This window comes from Malurus melanocephalus, unplaced genomic scaffold (genome assembly GCF_030028575.1).
Source record: "Malurus melanocephalus ecotype Western Australia unplaced genomic scaffold, MMel_1.1 scaffold_447, whole genome shotgun sequence".
NCBI classification, from domain to species: domain Eukaryota; kingdom Metazoa; phylum Chordata; class Aves; order Passeriformes; family Maluridae; genus Malurus; species Malurus melanocephalus.
The window spans coordinates 29,959-42,993 of NW_026623679.1; the positions used below are offsets into that span (position 1 = coordinate 29,959).

The 13,035-nt window shown below is 50.2% G+C and overlaps 1 protein-coding gene across 1 annotated transcript in view; it reads right to left on the reverse strand.

The window, feature by feature from the left end:
- Positions 1-2,843: 2,843 nt before the first annotated feature.
- PAPPA (pappalysin 1) overlaps positions 2,844-13,035 on the reverse strand; it is a 175,911-nt gene continuing 165,719 nt past the window's right edge. The window contains exon 22 of the mRNA XM_057380337.1: positions 2,844-3,651. Coding sequence (XP_057236320.1) covers positions 3,544-3,651 — 108 coding nt within the window. The 3' untranslated portion in view covers positions 2,844-3,543. The remainder of the gene's footprint in view (positions 3,652-13,035) is intronic.

A 13,035-nucleotide genomic window follows, 5' to 3' on the forward strand; every position in this document is an offset into this window, starting at 1 on the left:
TTTTTTTTTTTTTTTTTTTTTTTTTTTTTTTTTTTTTTTTCTTTTACTTAGACACAGGTAAAACCTAGAACAAACCGACAGTTACAACCAAGTGAAACTGAAACCGGAAGGGAGGTAGCTGGAACCCGATTCCAAGAGTCCTCTGGAGCCATCCTCCTTTCTCAGCCTGGGTGGGGGACAGCGGAAGATGCAAGAAAAGCAGGACACCAGCTCAGCCCGTCTGCCAGAGGGTGGGGAGGGAGAGGGATAGCAGCTGATTGGAATTTCCCACCCCACCCGGCACCATTCACTGCTTTCTGCTCCAGCTTTCCCTCCTGCTGGCCATGGACATCCCCCACAGCTCGGTGGCCCCAGGTAAGGTGCACCTGTGGCTCACCTGTGACAAACCAGATCTTGGCACTAATGTGACCTGGACTTTTATGAGCAGCTAAATTTCACCAGCGTGAGCACCCTCCTTCTCATCCCCCAAAATTCTGGTTTGATGTCATCCTACACCACTGGTTCAGTGGGTGATGAGCCACCTCCCACTCAATGGCCACCACAGCCTGGGAGGGTCTTTCCTGGGACTCCACTGGGCATTTGAGGCCCATGCAGTGGTAGATGATGCAAGGATCCAGCTGGCCTCACCCAAAGTTTGGGAGCACAGCGGTCAAGAGCTGAGCAGGTGTCCATTCCCCATGGCTCCCCTTTTGGCATCTCTCTGAGTGCTTGGTACAGCACCTGAAATGCAGAGGAGATTAGCCCCAATGGAAAAAAAAAAAAAGCCACTGGATTTAACATGACTCAGAGCACAACCATTTTCCACTCCTGATCCTGTCATCCCTGTTGGAGGAGATGGACATTGCCAGCACGGCAGTTAGGAAAAAAAAAAATCAAATAGCAGCATGGAAAGCCTGCCTGTGGGAAAGAGAGTTGGGGCATTCCAGGACTGCAGGAGGGAAGCTGAGGTGTGAGGCTGTGCTGGTGAGGAGCCACCATCTCCCCTGAGCTGGGAAGGTCCCAGCTCAGCAAGCAGGGGCTGGTTCTGGCTGGCCAGAGGGGCTCAGCTGGCCCTGAGCTCCTGTGAGCCCACAGCAGCGAGTGGCAATGATGTCTGTACAGATCTGCCTCTCCTGGGCTCTRTCCGAGTGCGGAAAGGAGATGGGAAACCTCCTCCATGCCCAGCTCTGCACTGGGAGGGGAATTTTCAGGATGCACTTGGGAGCTGAACTGAGGCTCCCTGCTGGGATGAAACCCAGGTGGGGTGGAGAGGGGAAATCATGCCCAGATGCCTCAGGAGCTGAGAACATGAAGTGTTGTGAGCCTGAAAGGTGTCTGAGGTGATGAACTCTTCTGACAGGCTGGGTGGCACATGAACAAACTGCCAATAAAACAGGGGAGGGCCAAGGGACCAGAAGGAGACAGTGACCTTTCCACAGTTATTTACTTCCCACCTTAGTCAGAAGGCAAGGGAAAAGTGGAAGCTTAAGCCACTGCTCTCTAAGCTGAGGATGCTCAGTCTAACCCCATGGAAGGAGCCCTGATCCCACTGCACCTCCCTCTCCAGAACAGCCCTCCACAGAGGGGGCAGAGCCTTCCACACAGCTCCCATGGCCAGGCCTTCTCCAGGAACAGCTGGAGCTCCACAACAGAGAGCTCCTCACCTTCATAATAACAATCACCTCTCCAGGCCTCTGCATTTTACTTCTTGAGATTCATCTCTGGTTTATTCCAGAAACAACCCTAACAGTGGGTAACAAGAACCTGGCTCCTTGCTCCTACCTTTCTATCAGTTTCCCATTGCTAGTTCCCAAAATCCCTTTTACATCCATCTCCATGAGCTGAATGACCCCTCCCCTTACCCTTCTGCCTTTCTCCAGTGCCTAAATGTTAAATTAAGCAGAGTTAGAAAAAAATCTTTCTGTCTTTGCCTAGTAGATTGCACAGGTCAGGACAGTCCCAAGGAACAGACAGACTTAACACTGGGAATAATGCTCTTTTGGATGTTTGCTCTTYCTAGCAGGAGCTTGAAGCAGCAGACACATGCCCAGGCCACACTGGAAAGTTCTCTGGGTTTCTGTGGGATGGGCTGTAGCAGCAGCAGTGGATGCCCTGGGTATCTCAGTGACTCAGTGTAATGAACCCTGTGATGAAGGGAATCACCAAGGGACTGGCATGACAGGTTCCCCTCTGGGCTGAAGCAGGAGGATGGCAGGGAAGTGTGAGGTCTGCTGCAGCTAATGCCCTTCTTTCTGGAAGATTGCAGACAGCTAAACTCCTGGGCTATCCAAAGTGTCCGTCYCACTGGCCTGGCAGCTTAATACTGACAAATATGACCAAAATTCTAATACTGTCTCCTGCAGGCCTTTCCCCATGGCAGGTGCCTCCTCCTCCTCTTCCCCTCTCCTGAGAAAACAGGAGCACAAAGTGGTTGTCACACACAGACCACCACAAAAGCGGGGTGGAGGAGGCCTGGAGAACCCCTTGGCAGGGTGGAGACCAGAAAGCAGGTTCCTTTGGCTGGCTGGTGTCCTGTTTTCTTGCCCCAATGCTGAGGAAGAGACCAGAGGGTTTGAAAGGCAGGTTGTAGGTACGCTTTAAGGCAGAACTGTTTGGTTGCATGGGGTTGTTTTTCACCCTGTCCTGACACAGTAAGGAAACCATTTGTATGGGACGTAGCAGCAGGAGTAGCAGCAGCAGGCATGCTCGAATGACAAGTGCAGGCGTGAGTTCCCCTCTCTGCTCCTCAGAAGCAATCATCCACGCTCCTCAAGGCCAGTCCTTAAACTCCCCACTCCCTGACTCCACCACGGGACCAGCTCCACACAGAAACGGCCCAGAAGCCCTGCAGGCTACAAGGGGGCTTTTTGTTGGCTCTTTGAGGGCCGGGGGAGAAGAAGGAGCTATACAGAAAAGCCACTGCAGTCTGCTGAGTAGCATTCCTGTGAGGAGCAGATACATCCCACACCTCGAGCTGGCTGGGAGCCTGGCAAGTCACTTGCCAAGAGGCCCAGCCCTGTGGAGATCCCACCCCAACAGTGCCCCGAGCATGCGATACCTTGGCATTCAGCATCAGAAAAGGCTCAGCTCAGAGTCCTCCAAGAGCTCAGCCTCTTCCACAAACGGTCTGAGTTGTGAGTGCTGGGGAGGGGGAAGTGTTTTTGCGTTGATCATAATCTCTCACTCTTTCTCTCTCTCTCTTTCTCTACTTATTTCTATAAATATGTGTACATAAATAGTTTGTTTCTCGCCTTGAATCTAGATACGAACTGTTCAATTTAGGTGGGCATAACATGCTGTTTTGATACATGGAAGTCTTCTCGACTTGACTCTTGGTTGTTTGTTTCTCATCATCACTATTTAAGATATAATTAATACATAAACCCCTACTTTGAGTTCTCCTTGGACAAAAATTAAAGGCAGACTGGTTGAATTCTAAGGGTCCCTGGTGCAGAAATGCCATCCAGTTGAGCAGCTAAATGTTAAAAACGATACCAAAAGGGATGTGGTGTCTCTCCTAGCCTGCCTTGAGCAGTGTGGTCCTCCTTTCCACGTCGCTTGGCGTTACCCAAGACTGAAGCCACGGAGATCTTTCTGGTTGTGCTCTTGGGCGTTGGGATCCCGGCAAGCACACTCTCCTTGTAGGTCACAGGACATAGGAAAYGGTGTAACCTGGGGAAGGAAGACAAAAACACAAATTCATGGAGCAGGGAACACCTACAGCAGCCTGGAGAACAGAAAAAAGACCTCTGGGGTGAAAACTACAGAGATCAGCTGCAATCTTCAGCTAGGTTATTTCTTACAGGGATTTTTGTTAGTGCTGAGCTGGTGCTGCAATGAGGTTCCTGAGGGCCCTACAGTTTGGGTGCTGCTGCCTTACTGAAGTATATTTGTTCATTTAAGGATGAATGTTGTTGGGTTCAGTTCCTCAGGAGCAGAACCAAGCACTGTCTCAGAGTTCAGTGGAGTCCAGCAGAGACTTCTCTGAGCACCTCTGGTGTTTGTGGTCTGGAGATGCAGCTAAAGGGCACTGAGGAGCAGCAGAGGAATGCAGTGAGAGGCTGCTGCGTGCAGCATCTGCCATCTCTCCATGAGCCCTCTGGAGAAGCAAGAGAAGGAGCTGAAACAGCAGCCTGGTTAATGAAAGCTGATTGGGGCCTATTGCATCACAGTGTTTACCTGCAGAAAAGGGGGTGGCTGTGGGACAAGTGTCTCACTTGCCCTGAGGCGAATTCCCAAGAATTTCTCCAGTCTGCACAGACTGAACAAATGACCTCACTCCCTTCCTTTACACTCCTTCCAAGGCAGTCCCAGGCACTCCTTCCAACCTGTTCCAGTGTTCCCAGCGAGGGCTGCACATGCACTCTGCCTGTTCCCCCTAGCTCTGCTGCCTCACGCTCATCACTCTCCCTTTCACAATGCTTTTCTCCAGGCTATGACTCCCGAGTCTGCCTATTCCCCACGCACATCACCCACAGCACATCGAGGAATGTGGCCCCAGCACTGTCATCTCCACCTAGACCTTCCCCACGAGTCCCTGCCTGTCCCTCTCCAGGATGCCTTTCTCCTGACACACACAATTCGGGAAGGAGGGGTGTGGAGCTTGATTTCACAACTGGGGAGCCCGAGGCAGGGACATGCTGACAGAGAYGCTAAAGAGCCAGCGCTCATCACCAAATCAGGGCTTGGAGAGCCTCTTCCCCTCGTTTTTGACTCCTTTCACAGAAGATCTGACCCTCCAGGTGGAATAGGGTGATGACTCTTCATCAAGCCACGGCCTTGGTGGCTTATGAACTAAATAACCAGTGAATAATCTGAATTGCGCAAAYGCAGAGATTGCAGAGAGAAGAAAGAGCCCAGAAAGTTAAAAGCAAAYGAATCCAAATAACTGGCAACTAAATAAGTCTATAAACTGCAGAAAACAATAGGAGCTTAAGGGTCACTTGATCCAACAGAAGCCAGCCTGAGCAGGACTGTCTCGTATCACAGCATTATGAATATTCTTAGATAGGAAAACAGAGAAGTCTGCAAACAATGGGGTTTGGGGAGGAGGCTGAGGAGGGATTGTTTAATGACTGAATGAAAATACTGGAAAGGAAAAAAAAGGATACATGCAAAATAAAAATTGAGTTTTTTCCCTTCAGTGTAGAATGAAACATTTTGTTTTAGATTATCTGCTACATTTCAGGTTTGACCTTTCCCTTCAAGGAAAACAAATAAAAGWGGCTATTTCACAGCAAAAGTTATGTTTTGAAATAAAAACTTGTTTCACTTAGAAAATGCTCAAACAAAACATTTAAGTACGCCTGGAGTTTTCCCCTTTTTTTATTTTTTTGTCCTGAATCATTCAAGTTCAATCTAGATTTGGCAATGATTTTGACTTTAAAAAATCCTCCCTGTTGTACAGTGAAGCTACTGGTTGGAGGCGAGACCTGGGAACCTGACTCTTTCATTTGTCTTGATCAAGCTTTTTCTTCTCCCTGGCCTGGATTCCCTGTGTTCTGCTGTAACAACCTGACAAAGGCGATTAAGTGGCCCCTTCGTTCAGAGGACAGACAGGGAAGATGGATCCACACTTTGCACTGAACACGGCTCAACCACACTCCCAATTCAGGCATTTCAGCAAAGTGGCTGAAATTAGCRGTGACAGCCTACTGCACTTCATCTCTGCTGCTGTCCAGGCTGAAGTGCGATGTGCTGGAGGCACGGAGATCCCAAACATGTTCCCATTTCACCTGCGGGAACCCCAGAGCCAGGAGAGAAAACCCAGCACGGCTCTGTCTCCAAACCACCAGCTCACATTGCCCTCACCTACCCTGTGCTGAAACAGCAGCCTTAGACACCCAAACTGGCATGAGTTTGATGTTGCCTTAAGTGCTCTACCTCCTTCATTCTCTCTCCTCCCATTTCTCCTCGTGAATCGCGTGTTTTCCTCTTTGCTTTCTCACAAGCTGTGTGCTCAGCCCTGGAGCGACCTGAAAAGGTGCACGTACAAGATCGGATTGCTGCAGCGTTACAGCCAATTCCTGAGGAGATGGAGCTGCTAGAAAAGAAATGTCTGGCTGTGTATTGTCCTCTAGAAACCCCCTGGTCTCCCAACAGCGGTCATGGACAGAGGAGCAGAAGTTTTCTCTCTGAGGCAGAGCCCCAGAGCAGACAGTTTCRTGGCTCAGCAGCAGTTCCCAGCAGTGGGTAGCCTGATGGAGGAGGGGTTTTTCCTGATCAGATCAGTCTTATTCACTTTATGTCCCTTATGGAGGCTTTTTATGCAATTCGATTTTTACAGTGCTATTGTCCAGATAGATGAATTGTTTTGTCTTATGGCAGCGAGCTCCAGAGATCGGTTTTCTATTATGTGAAAAAGGCAGAGATTTCTATGGGTAATGAGCACAGCCACAGTYATATTAGACATGACAAAATTCTCCAAAAACTTAGCAGTAATACAGGGTTTTCCACTTTAAACAACATTTATAACAAATACACATTTGAGTTCCCTGAGGACCTGATTTCCATAGGTATTTAGGGAACCTAACCCATACATAGAATCTACTGGGACTGCCTGAAGTACCCAGCTCAGAGAAGCTGTAAAACCCCTTAAAAGAAGGACTGTCTGTTGCCTTGGGCTCACACAGTGACAGCCCCTGGAGCACACAGCCATGAAATAGAGCTGCTGGATGTGCTAGAAATAATAAATGCTGAACCTTTCACTGAATGATAGCCCATTTAGGTGTGGAGCTCAGATATACATACTCTGAGATTAACTACCTCTTTTCTTTTTAAATAGGTCTGTGAAAGCCCAACTCATTACCAGAATACATGACCTGCATTGAAATTTCCAGATAGACCCATTGTAGAGCCAGGAGTAAGGAGTCAGCTCCTCTTTCAAAACATCAAGCCATGCATTTCACCTACATCCATCTCCCCATGTGGAAAACTTGGAAAATCTATTGGAGAATGATAAGAAAAAGCTAAAAATTAAGCTTAGGGCCTGATTTCGACCTTTGATGAAGTAATAGCAAATACTGTATGCTCAGAGCAACTAAAATAGGTTGAAAAAGGCACAGCTGAAGAACACAGCTCCCCACACCTACACACAGAGCTCTTGCMGATGATCCAGGATGGTTATGGCACTGGATCAACAGTGCTCAGGGGAACGTGACTCATGCCAGAATCATGCTGGGCCACCATCAAGAGAAAAGAGACACAACCTCCATCACCCCCAGCACCTGGAGTGTGCAGGACATGACAACATCCTGCTCTGAACCTAGAGAGGCAAGGGCAGCAGGTGTGGGTTCAAGGGCTGGGCAGGGCGCTGGCACAGACACCCAGGTGGAACTCACAGGAGATCCAAAACACCTCGACCAACTCACCACCGTCACTGCACAGGGCACAAACCCACACTGAGAATCCTCTCCCACGCCAAGTGGTGAGATTTCGGATAAAACTCAAGCTGCCTCTTAGAAACAGGGCTAGATTTGTCCTGGATGCCATGCTCCCAACTGTGGGAACAAAGGAAACGATGCAACAGAGCAGGGCAGAGCTAGGATGCAGGTCATGGAATGAGTGAAAGGTCATACTCCTCACTAAATGCACCCATCTGAAGAGGCTGGTGACATCCCAAGGCAGATCCCTGCTGAGAAAGGCCAGTCTGTAGGGAACTGGTGGGAATGTTGACAAGARAAATCCCAGATAGGTACAGGGAGGGATGGAAAACAGCTCTGCAAAGGCCRTGAGCTTGTCCCTCACAGAGGCTGGTATCAGGCTGACCTGGCTGTGCCTTCTACCCGTGCCTGGGGCTGGCTCACAGCAGCACCAGGATGGGCAGGATCAGGCCCAGGGAGGGGGAAAGAGGGGAGGAGGGCTGCAAAGTGTTGGGAAACAGGCTGTTGTTAGATTTCAGCCCYGAAGTGTTTGCGAAATCTCCCAGACAGGCCTCGCTGGGGCTGTGCAGGCAGAGCCTCGGTGGGYAGCGTGGCCTGGGAGATAAGCCTGGCAGCCCATGCTGAGTGTCACAGCCCTCCCAGAGCCTCCCAGAGCCTCCCAGCTCAAACACCAGGGAGTATTCTGTCCCCTGACAAGGCCCTTGTGGGACAAAAATGCATCTTGTGAGGGTCTTCCCAGTGKTTTTTGGCATTGAGGTCACTGGCTTGAGATAACGGGGCAAGAGTGAGCCCCCTTTTAGCTCTGGGTGCTGGTATGTGGGTTCACACCCAGGCCACTGCTCCAGAGGGCCTGGGAAGATAGAGCTGGTGGGAAACCTCTCCATGCAGCACATGCAGTTCCAAAAGCTTGAATTTTTGTTAACTGCCCTGTCACAAACCRAGCTTTCCCCCAGCAAAACCTGCCRCCATGGYGCGTCAAGACACAGCTCAGCTGAACCCAACAGACTCTCCCGTTCTCTCCATCGTGTGCAATTTGGGAGCAGCCTCACCAGAACCAGTGGGAGCAGGATGGCCCAAAGCCAGCAGGGATTCCSGGGAAAGCCCAGCCCGCACGGATCCCGCATCCCCGCCTGCCCGCAGAGCGCCGCGACGGAGCCCGTGTGCCAAACCGCATGGAGCTCAGCTGCTCAGCAATCAGCTGCGCTTCCTACTCTCGTGCTACTTGATTGTGCAAACATGAATGTAATTAGTCTAAATAATCACCAAAGATTTAATAGGAGCCAGACCACCCAGAGGCCAAATAGCTGGCGGTGGAGCAGGGAAGGTTTGTTCGCTGTTTTTTGTAACACTTGCTAATGAAGTGAGGTCGGATAGCAAAGCAAACACCCTCCACTAGCACATCCCCTGGGAATGCCGTATGTTGTGGGAAGCCCCACGTCCCTTGAAGCCAAGAACGGTTCTCTCAGGATAGGCAACATGTGCTACTACCATCACTGCTTTTAATTTATCGCCGCCTGGAAAGCCTCCCTGAAGGATTATGAAACCAAGCTCTGAGCCCCAAAATAAGCTCYCATCCCAACCAACCCTGACTGGAAATGCTCCTCTCACATGGCAAAGAGCTCCAGCCACTGAGCCTGTGACCGAGGGCTGGTGGGGAAGTGAGTTCACCCGCACGTCGGGGTGAACCCGCGTGCTTGCAGTGCTCAGCCGCTTCCAGAGGCGTGAAGCAACACTCAGCATTGTATCCTGCCTTCCTCCCTGCTCACCCACCATTCATTGTATCTCCCTGGCTAATTATAGAGCTGACAAACACACCCAGCTGGGGACAGGCAGCTTGTTGGGAGCAGCATTGTGTCAGGAGCATCAGYTCTTCTGGATAAACAGAATTTTCTCAGCTGCTGTAGTCACTTCAGCTTCTACAGGCACCAACTGCCTCAAAACCATGTTGTGACAACAGAGCAAGATCTGAGATTCCCTGASACAGGTCTGTGTTGCAGTCAGAGAGCTGGGAGAAGGTGCTTATTTGTCCAAAATACTGAGAAGTGGTTATTTCTGTTGGCTTAGGGGTAGGAGTGCAGCAGAAACATCCTCCCCCTTCCTGGGGAGACAGGACAGCCTTTGGAAATCCCTGCTGGAGCCAGCAGCAGCCCCTCAGTTCAAAGCTCCTTTCTTTAGGCCTTGAATTCTTGGCCATAAAGCCTCTGAAGAGGTTTTGATAACTCGCCTATCTTTTAGATAAGCAAAGCTTTGGATGAATCCCACACGGCCCTCTATCTACCACAAGTCCTCATTTGTTTTCCGCCGAGGCACTTGCTGGTTTTCCTCTCCAAGGTGTTGGACAGAAATGTCAAGAGGCTGAAAGGACAGGACAATTTTTCTCTTTCTTTTCCAAGTGCTGCGGGGCAAAGCAGTTGAAGGAAAACCTAACTGATGACTGAGGCAGGTTTTTCTCATGGGAGTCGTAGGTTTATCCCTTCTGTGACAAAAAGGAAAGGCTGAGGGGRAAGAAATTAAAGTTCACCATTGAAGATGGTCAAAGTTGAGGGAATTTTCAAACAGCAAATTCAGTACATTTAAATCTACAGGGAGCAGACTGCAGGACCTTCAACTAGGCAAATCTGCGATCTGAGTCTGGAACAAAGTACGTAAGCAGAGCCTAAAGAAAGACTTTTCTGATTTCTGASAGGCCTTTCTAGACAGCCTTGTCTAGGGAAAACTTATAAAAGGGAAGGGGAAGAAAAGAAGTGGAGGAGACAGTTACTGGAGAGAAGATTTCCTGAAATGAATCAGAGGAAGCAGCCAGAGCCTCTCCCAGCAGTGCCGCACACCCCACGAGCTCCTCGCGGGCGGCCAAGAGCCCAGAGACAGCCAGTTATGCCCAGGTTATTTATTTCCCTCACTTTGGCAGTGTCACGTAGGTAATGTTTTAGAAAATAGCGTCTGCTTTTATCTACGGCAGGATACAAAGCGAGAAGCGGCTTCCTAGAGCAGCCAGGCAGAAGGGAGCTGGCAACCTGTGCTGGGTCAGGAGGGGAGGAAGATTAAAAGGAGATGGGATTTTGCTTTGTCCTTCACGGAAGACTTTATCCCCTCCAGATACACAACAGAAGCTTTCTCTCCCTTGGAGGTTGGCCGGCAATGGCCTTCCTGTGTCTCAAAGCTGCTCCTGGGTCATGCACAGGGCAGGCTGTGAGCAGCACGGCCCCGTGCCCTGCCCCGCCAGCAGATCTGCCATCAGCCCCCTGCACAGCCTGCCCGTGTCCCTGCTTCCTCGGGTGCCACTCGTCCCTGTGCCAGCCCTGGCTTCTCGCCCACTGCAGGGTGACGCTCATCAATTAGCGCACAACAAATAATTAAGCTGACGAATGTCTCTTTTCCCCGCTTGCTGACTGYGCTTGCCTCGAATTTATGCCCAGATTATGACTGAGTTTATTCGTTGCCGCTTGTAGCATTCAAAAGAGGCCTTTAATGATTTCTTTTAAGCTCTCCAGCCTGATTGTGAGCAGCGCAGGGCAAATACTCATTATTTCCTATCTAAGCAGCAGCACTGATTAGTTGGTGCTTGGTCAGATAAGTCACACTGCTCCATTCCCCRCTCGCTGATGGAATCCACAAGGTCATTCGCTGCGAACGCTTAAATGCAGGGGAAAACACTGGAAAAATGTGCAAGTCCCTTGTGCATTTTCAGGGCAGCAAAAATGGGAACGTGCAAAATCTCACATGAAGTCAGAGGGCTCGAAATTAAAGTGAATTTGGGCTGGAGCATTTTGCTTTCAGGCAGCCTGTTCACAGCACTGCGTGCAGCCCCAATGAGTTTGGGACGGTAGAGGGACTGCAGTGAAACTTAAGTCTTGACAGTTTGCGGACACTAAAGATCTGAAGCCAGCTCTTACTTGGCCGTTAACTCCTGAATCTTCACATAGTGGGATGTTAATCTTCAGCCCTTTCCCAAAATAATGTGCGGAGTTGCTATGTTCTGTTAAATGTGAACCATGTGTCACCTCAGCATGGCTGCTGCGGGGAAAAGATGATAAATCTAAAGCTTTTAAAATGTCCTGTGACATTCTGGGAGAAAAACAGGTGTTGCATAAATGTTGGACATTTATGGGCAAACTTGCAGGGCCTTTAAAAGACTGACACATCTGCCACATAGTATGTAACCCTGAAAGAAAAGGAGCAAAGCAGTCTCTTTCATGTGTCTCGCTCTCTCTACAACCCTATGAAAATACATCCTCATCTGGTATTGGAATTAACAGTGCTGGACTCGCCCCTCCCTATGTCTCCTCCAGGTTTTTGGCTTTTACACCCAATGTGTATTTTAAAACTGTGCCTTTTTAAGTAGGTGGCAAACTGTGCTGGAAGGATTTGGTATGCGGAGTATTTTTATTCAGCTCCCTTTTCTCTCACCTTTCATTGTTTTTCCCTTTGGAATATCTCCTGTAACGCTCCACTCATAAACCTCTTCAAAGRCAGGGCTGTATTTGAACAGCCTGGCCTGAAATCTGGTCTCAGTCAAAGGCCTCAGACGGGAAAATAACTGGGAGAGCCAAACCCCACGGCCCCACGGCTGCTGCCGCAGGTGTCGGCGGCTGCTTTGCAGGAGCGAGGTGCTCCCGCTGCCTCCTCGGCTCTGACCCCACAGGCCCTCTAGCTGGGTTATTATTCCCCCCTTTACCCTATAAATGTAATAAACTGGGACTTAGCATCTTGCTTTTAGTGTGCAAGGTCCAAGGAGAGGGTGGTTTTTCTCACGTCTCTCCGGAGTCTTGTTCAGCTCCTGGGATGTTGTTGGTGTTTGGGGAGAGAGGAGGAGAGTTTGGAAGCTGAATGTGTGCCAGGGATGTGATGGGCTSTGTGGCTCAGCCCTCCAAGTGTGTGATCTCTATAGGATGGGGGTTTTCTAAATTGCCAGCTAGGGCAAGCCTAATTCCCCCAGTCACAGCGGTCCAGCTCACAGTGAAGTCTGTGAAGGCAGATTTATCTCAGAAAGCTACAAAAACTCCCCCTCCATGGGGAAAATCCATCAGACGTGTGACCAGCTGCCYGTCTCTGACCATTTGCCCTTTGCATCGAGCAATTTTAGCACAGAAAACAGTAACCCACCGGGCTACAAAGTGCTGTCCCTCCTTGGGAGGTCACTGGGTTTCTGGGTGGCAGGCGAGCAGCAGATCTTTTGAGCGTGAGCYGCCTGGCTGGTAAGTGTTCACAACCCTTTGCAGATCCCATTCTGCCTCAACTCCCTGCCTAGCAATAAATCCCGCTCCCAAACCTTAATCCCATCCCTCCCCACCCCCCTGATTCAGCTTTCACATCCCTGGTGTTTCAGTCGTGCCCTTAGCTCCTGTCTCGCTGGGGCTGGTTTGGGTCGGTCCCCTCGCTCCCGTTCCTCTGACACCGCTTGGGATTTTTCATCGCCTGCTCTCCAGCCTGCAGGCAGCGAGATAAAGTTTCCCAGGCAGGCTGTTTTGGGAGGAGAAGACCTACACCATGCTGAGCTACCGGGCACTTCCAGCTCTGCCCTCCCGGCTGGTGGGAGGTCAGCGAGCAAACTGTGCTGCTGCTGGGCGGCTCCTCCCAAGAACTTGGAAAATCAGCCAGAGATAGAGATAGGAATCTCTTCTTGGAGACAGCTGAAGATGAGCCACTGCTTGTCACCCTGCTCGTCTCTGCTGTG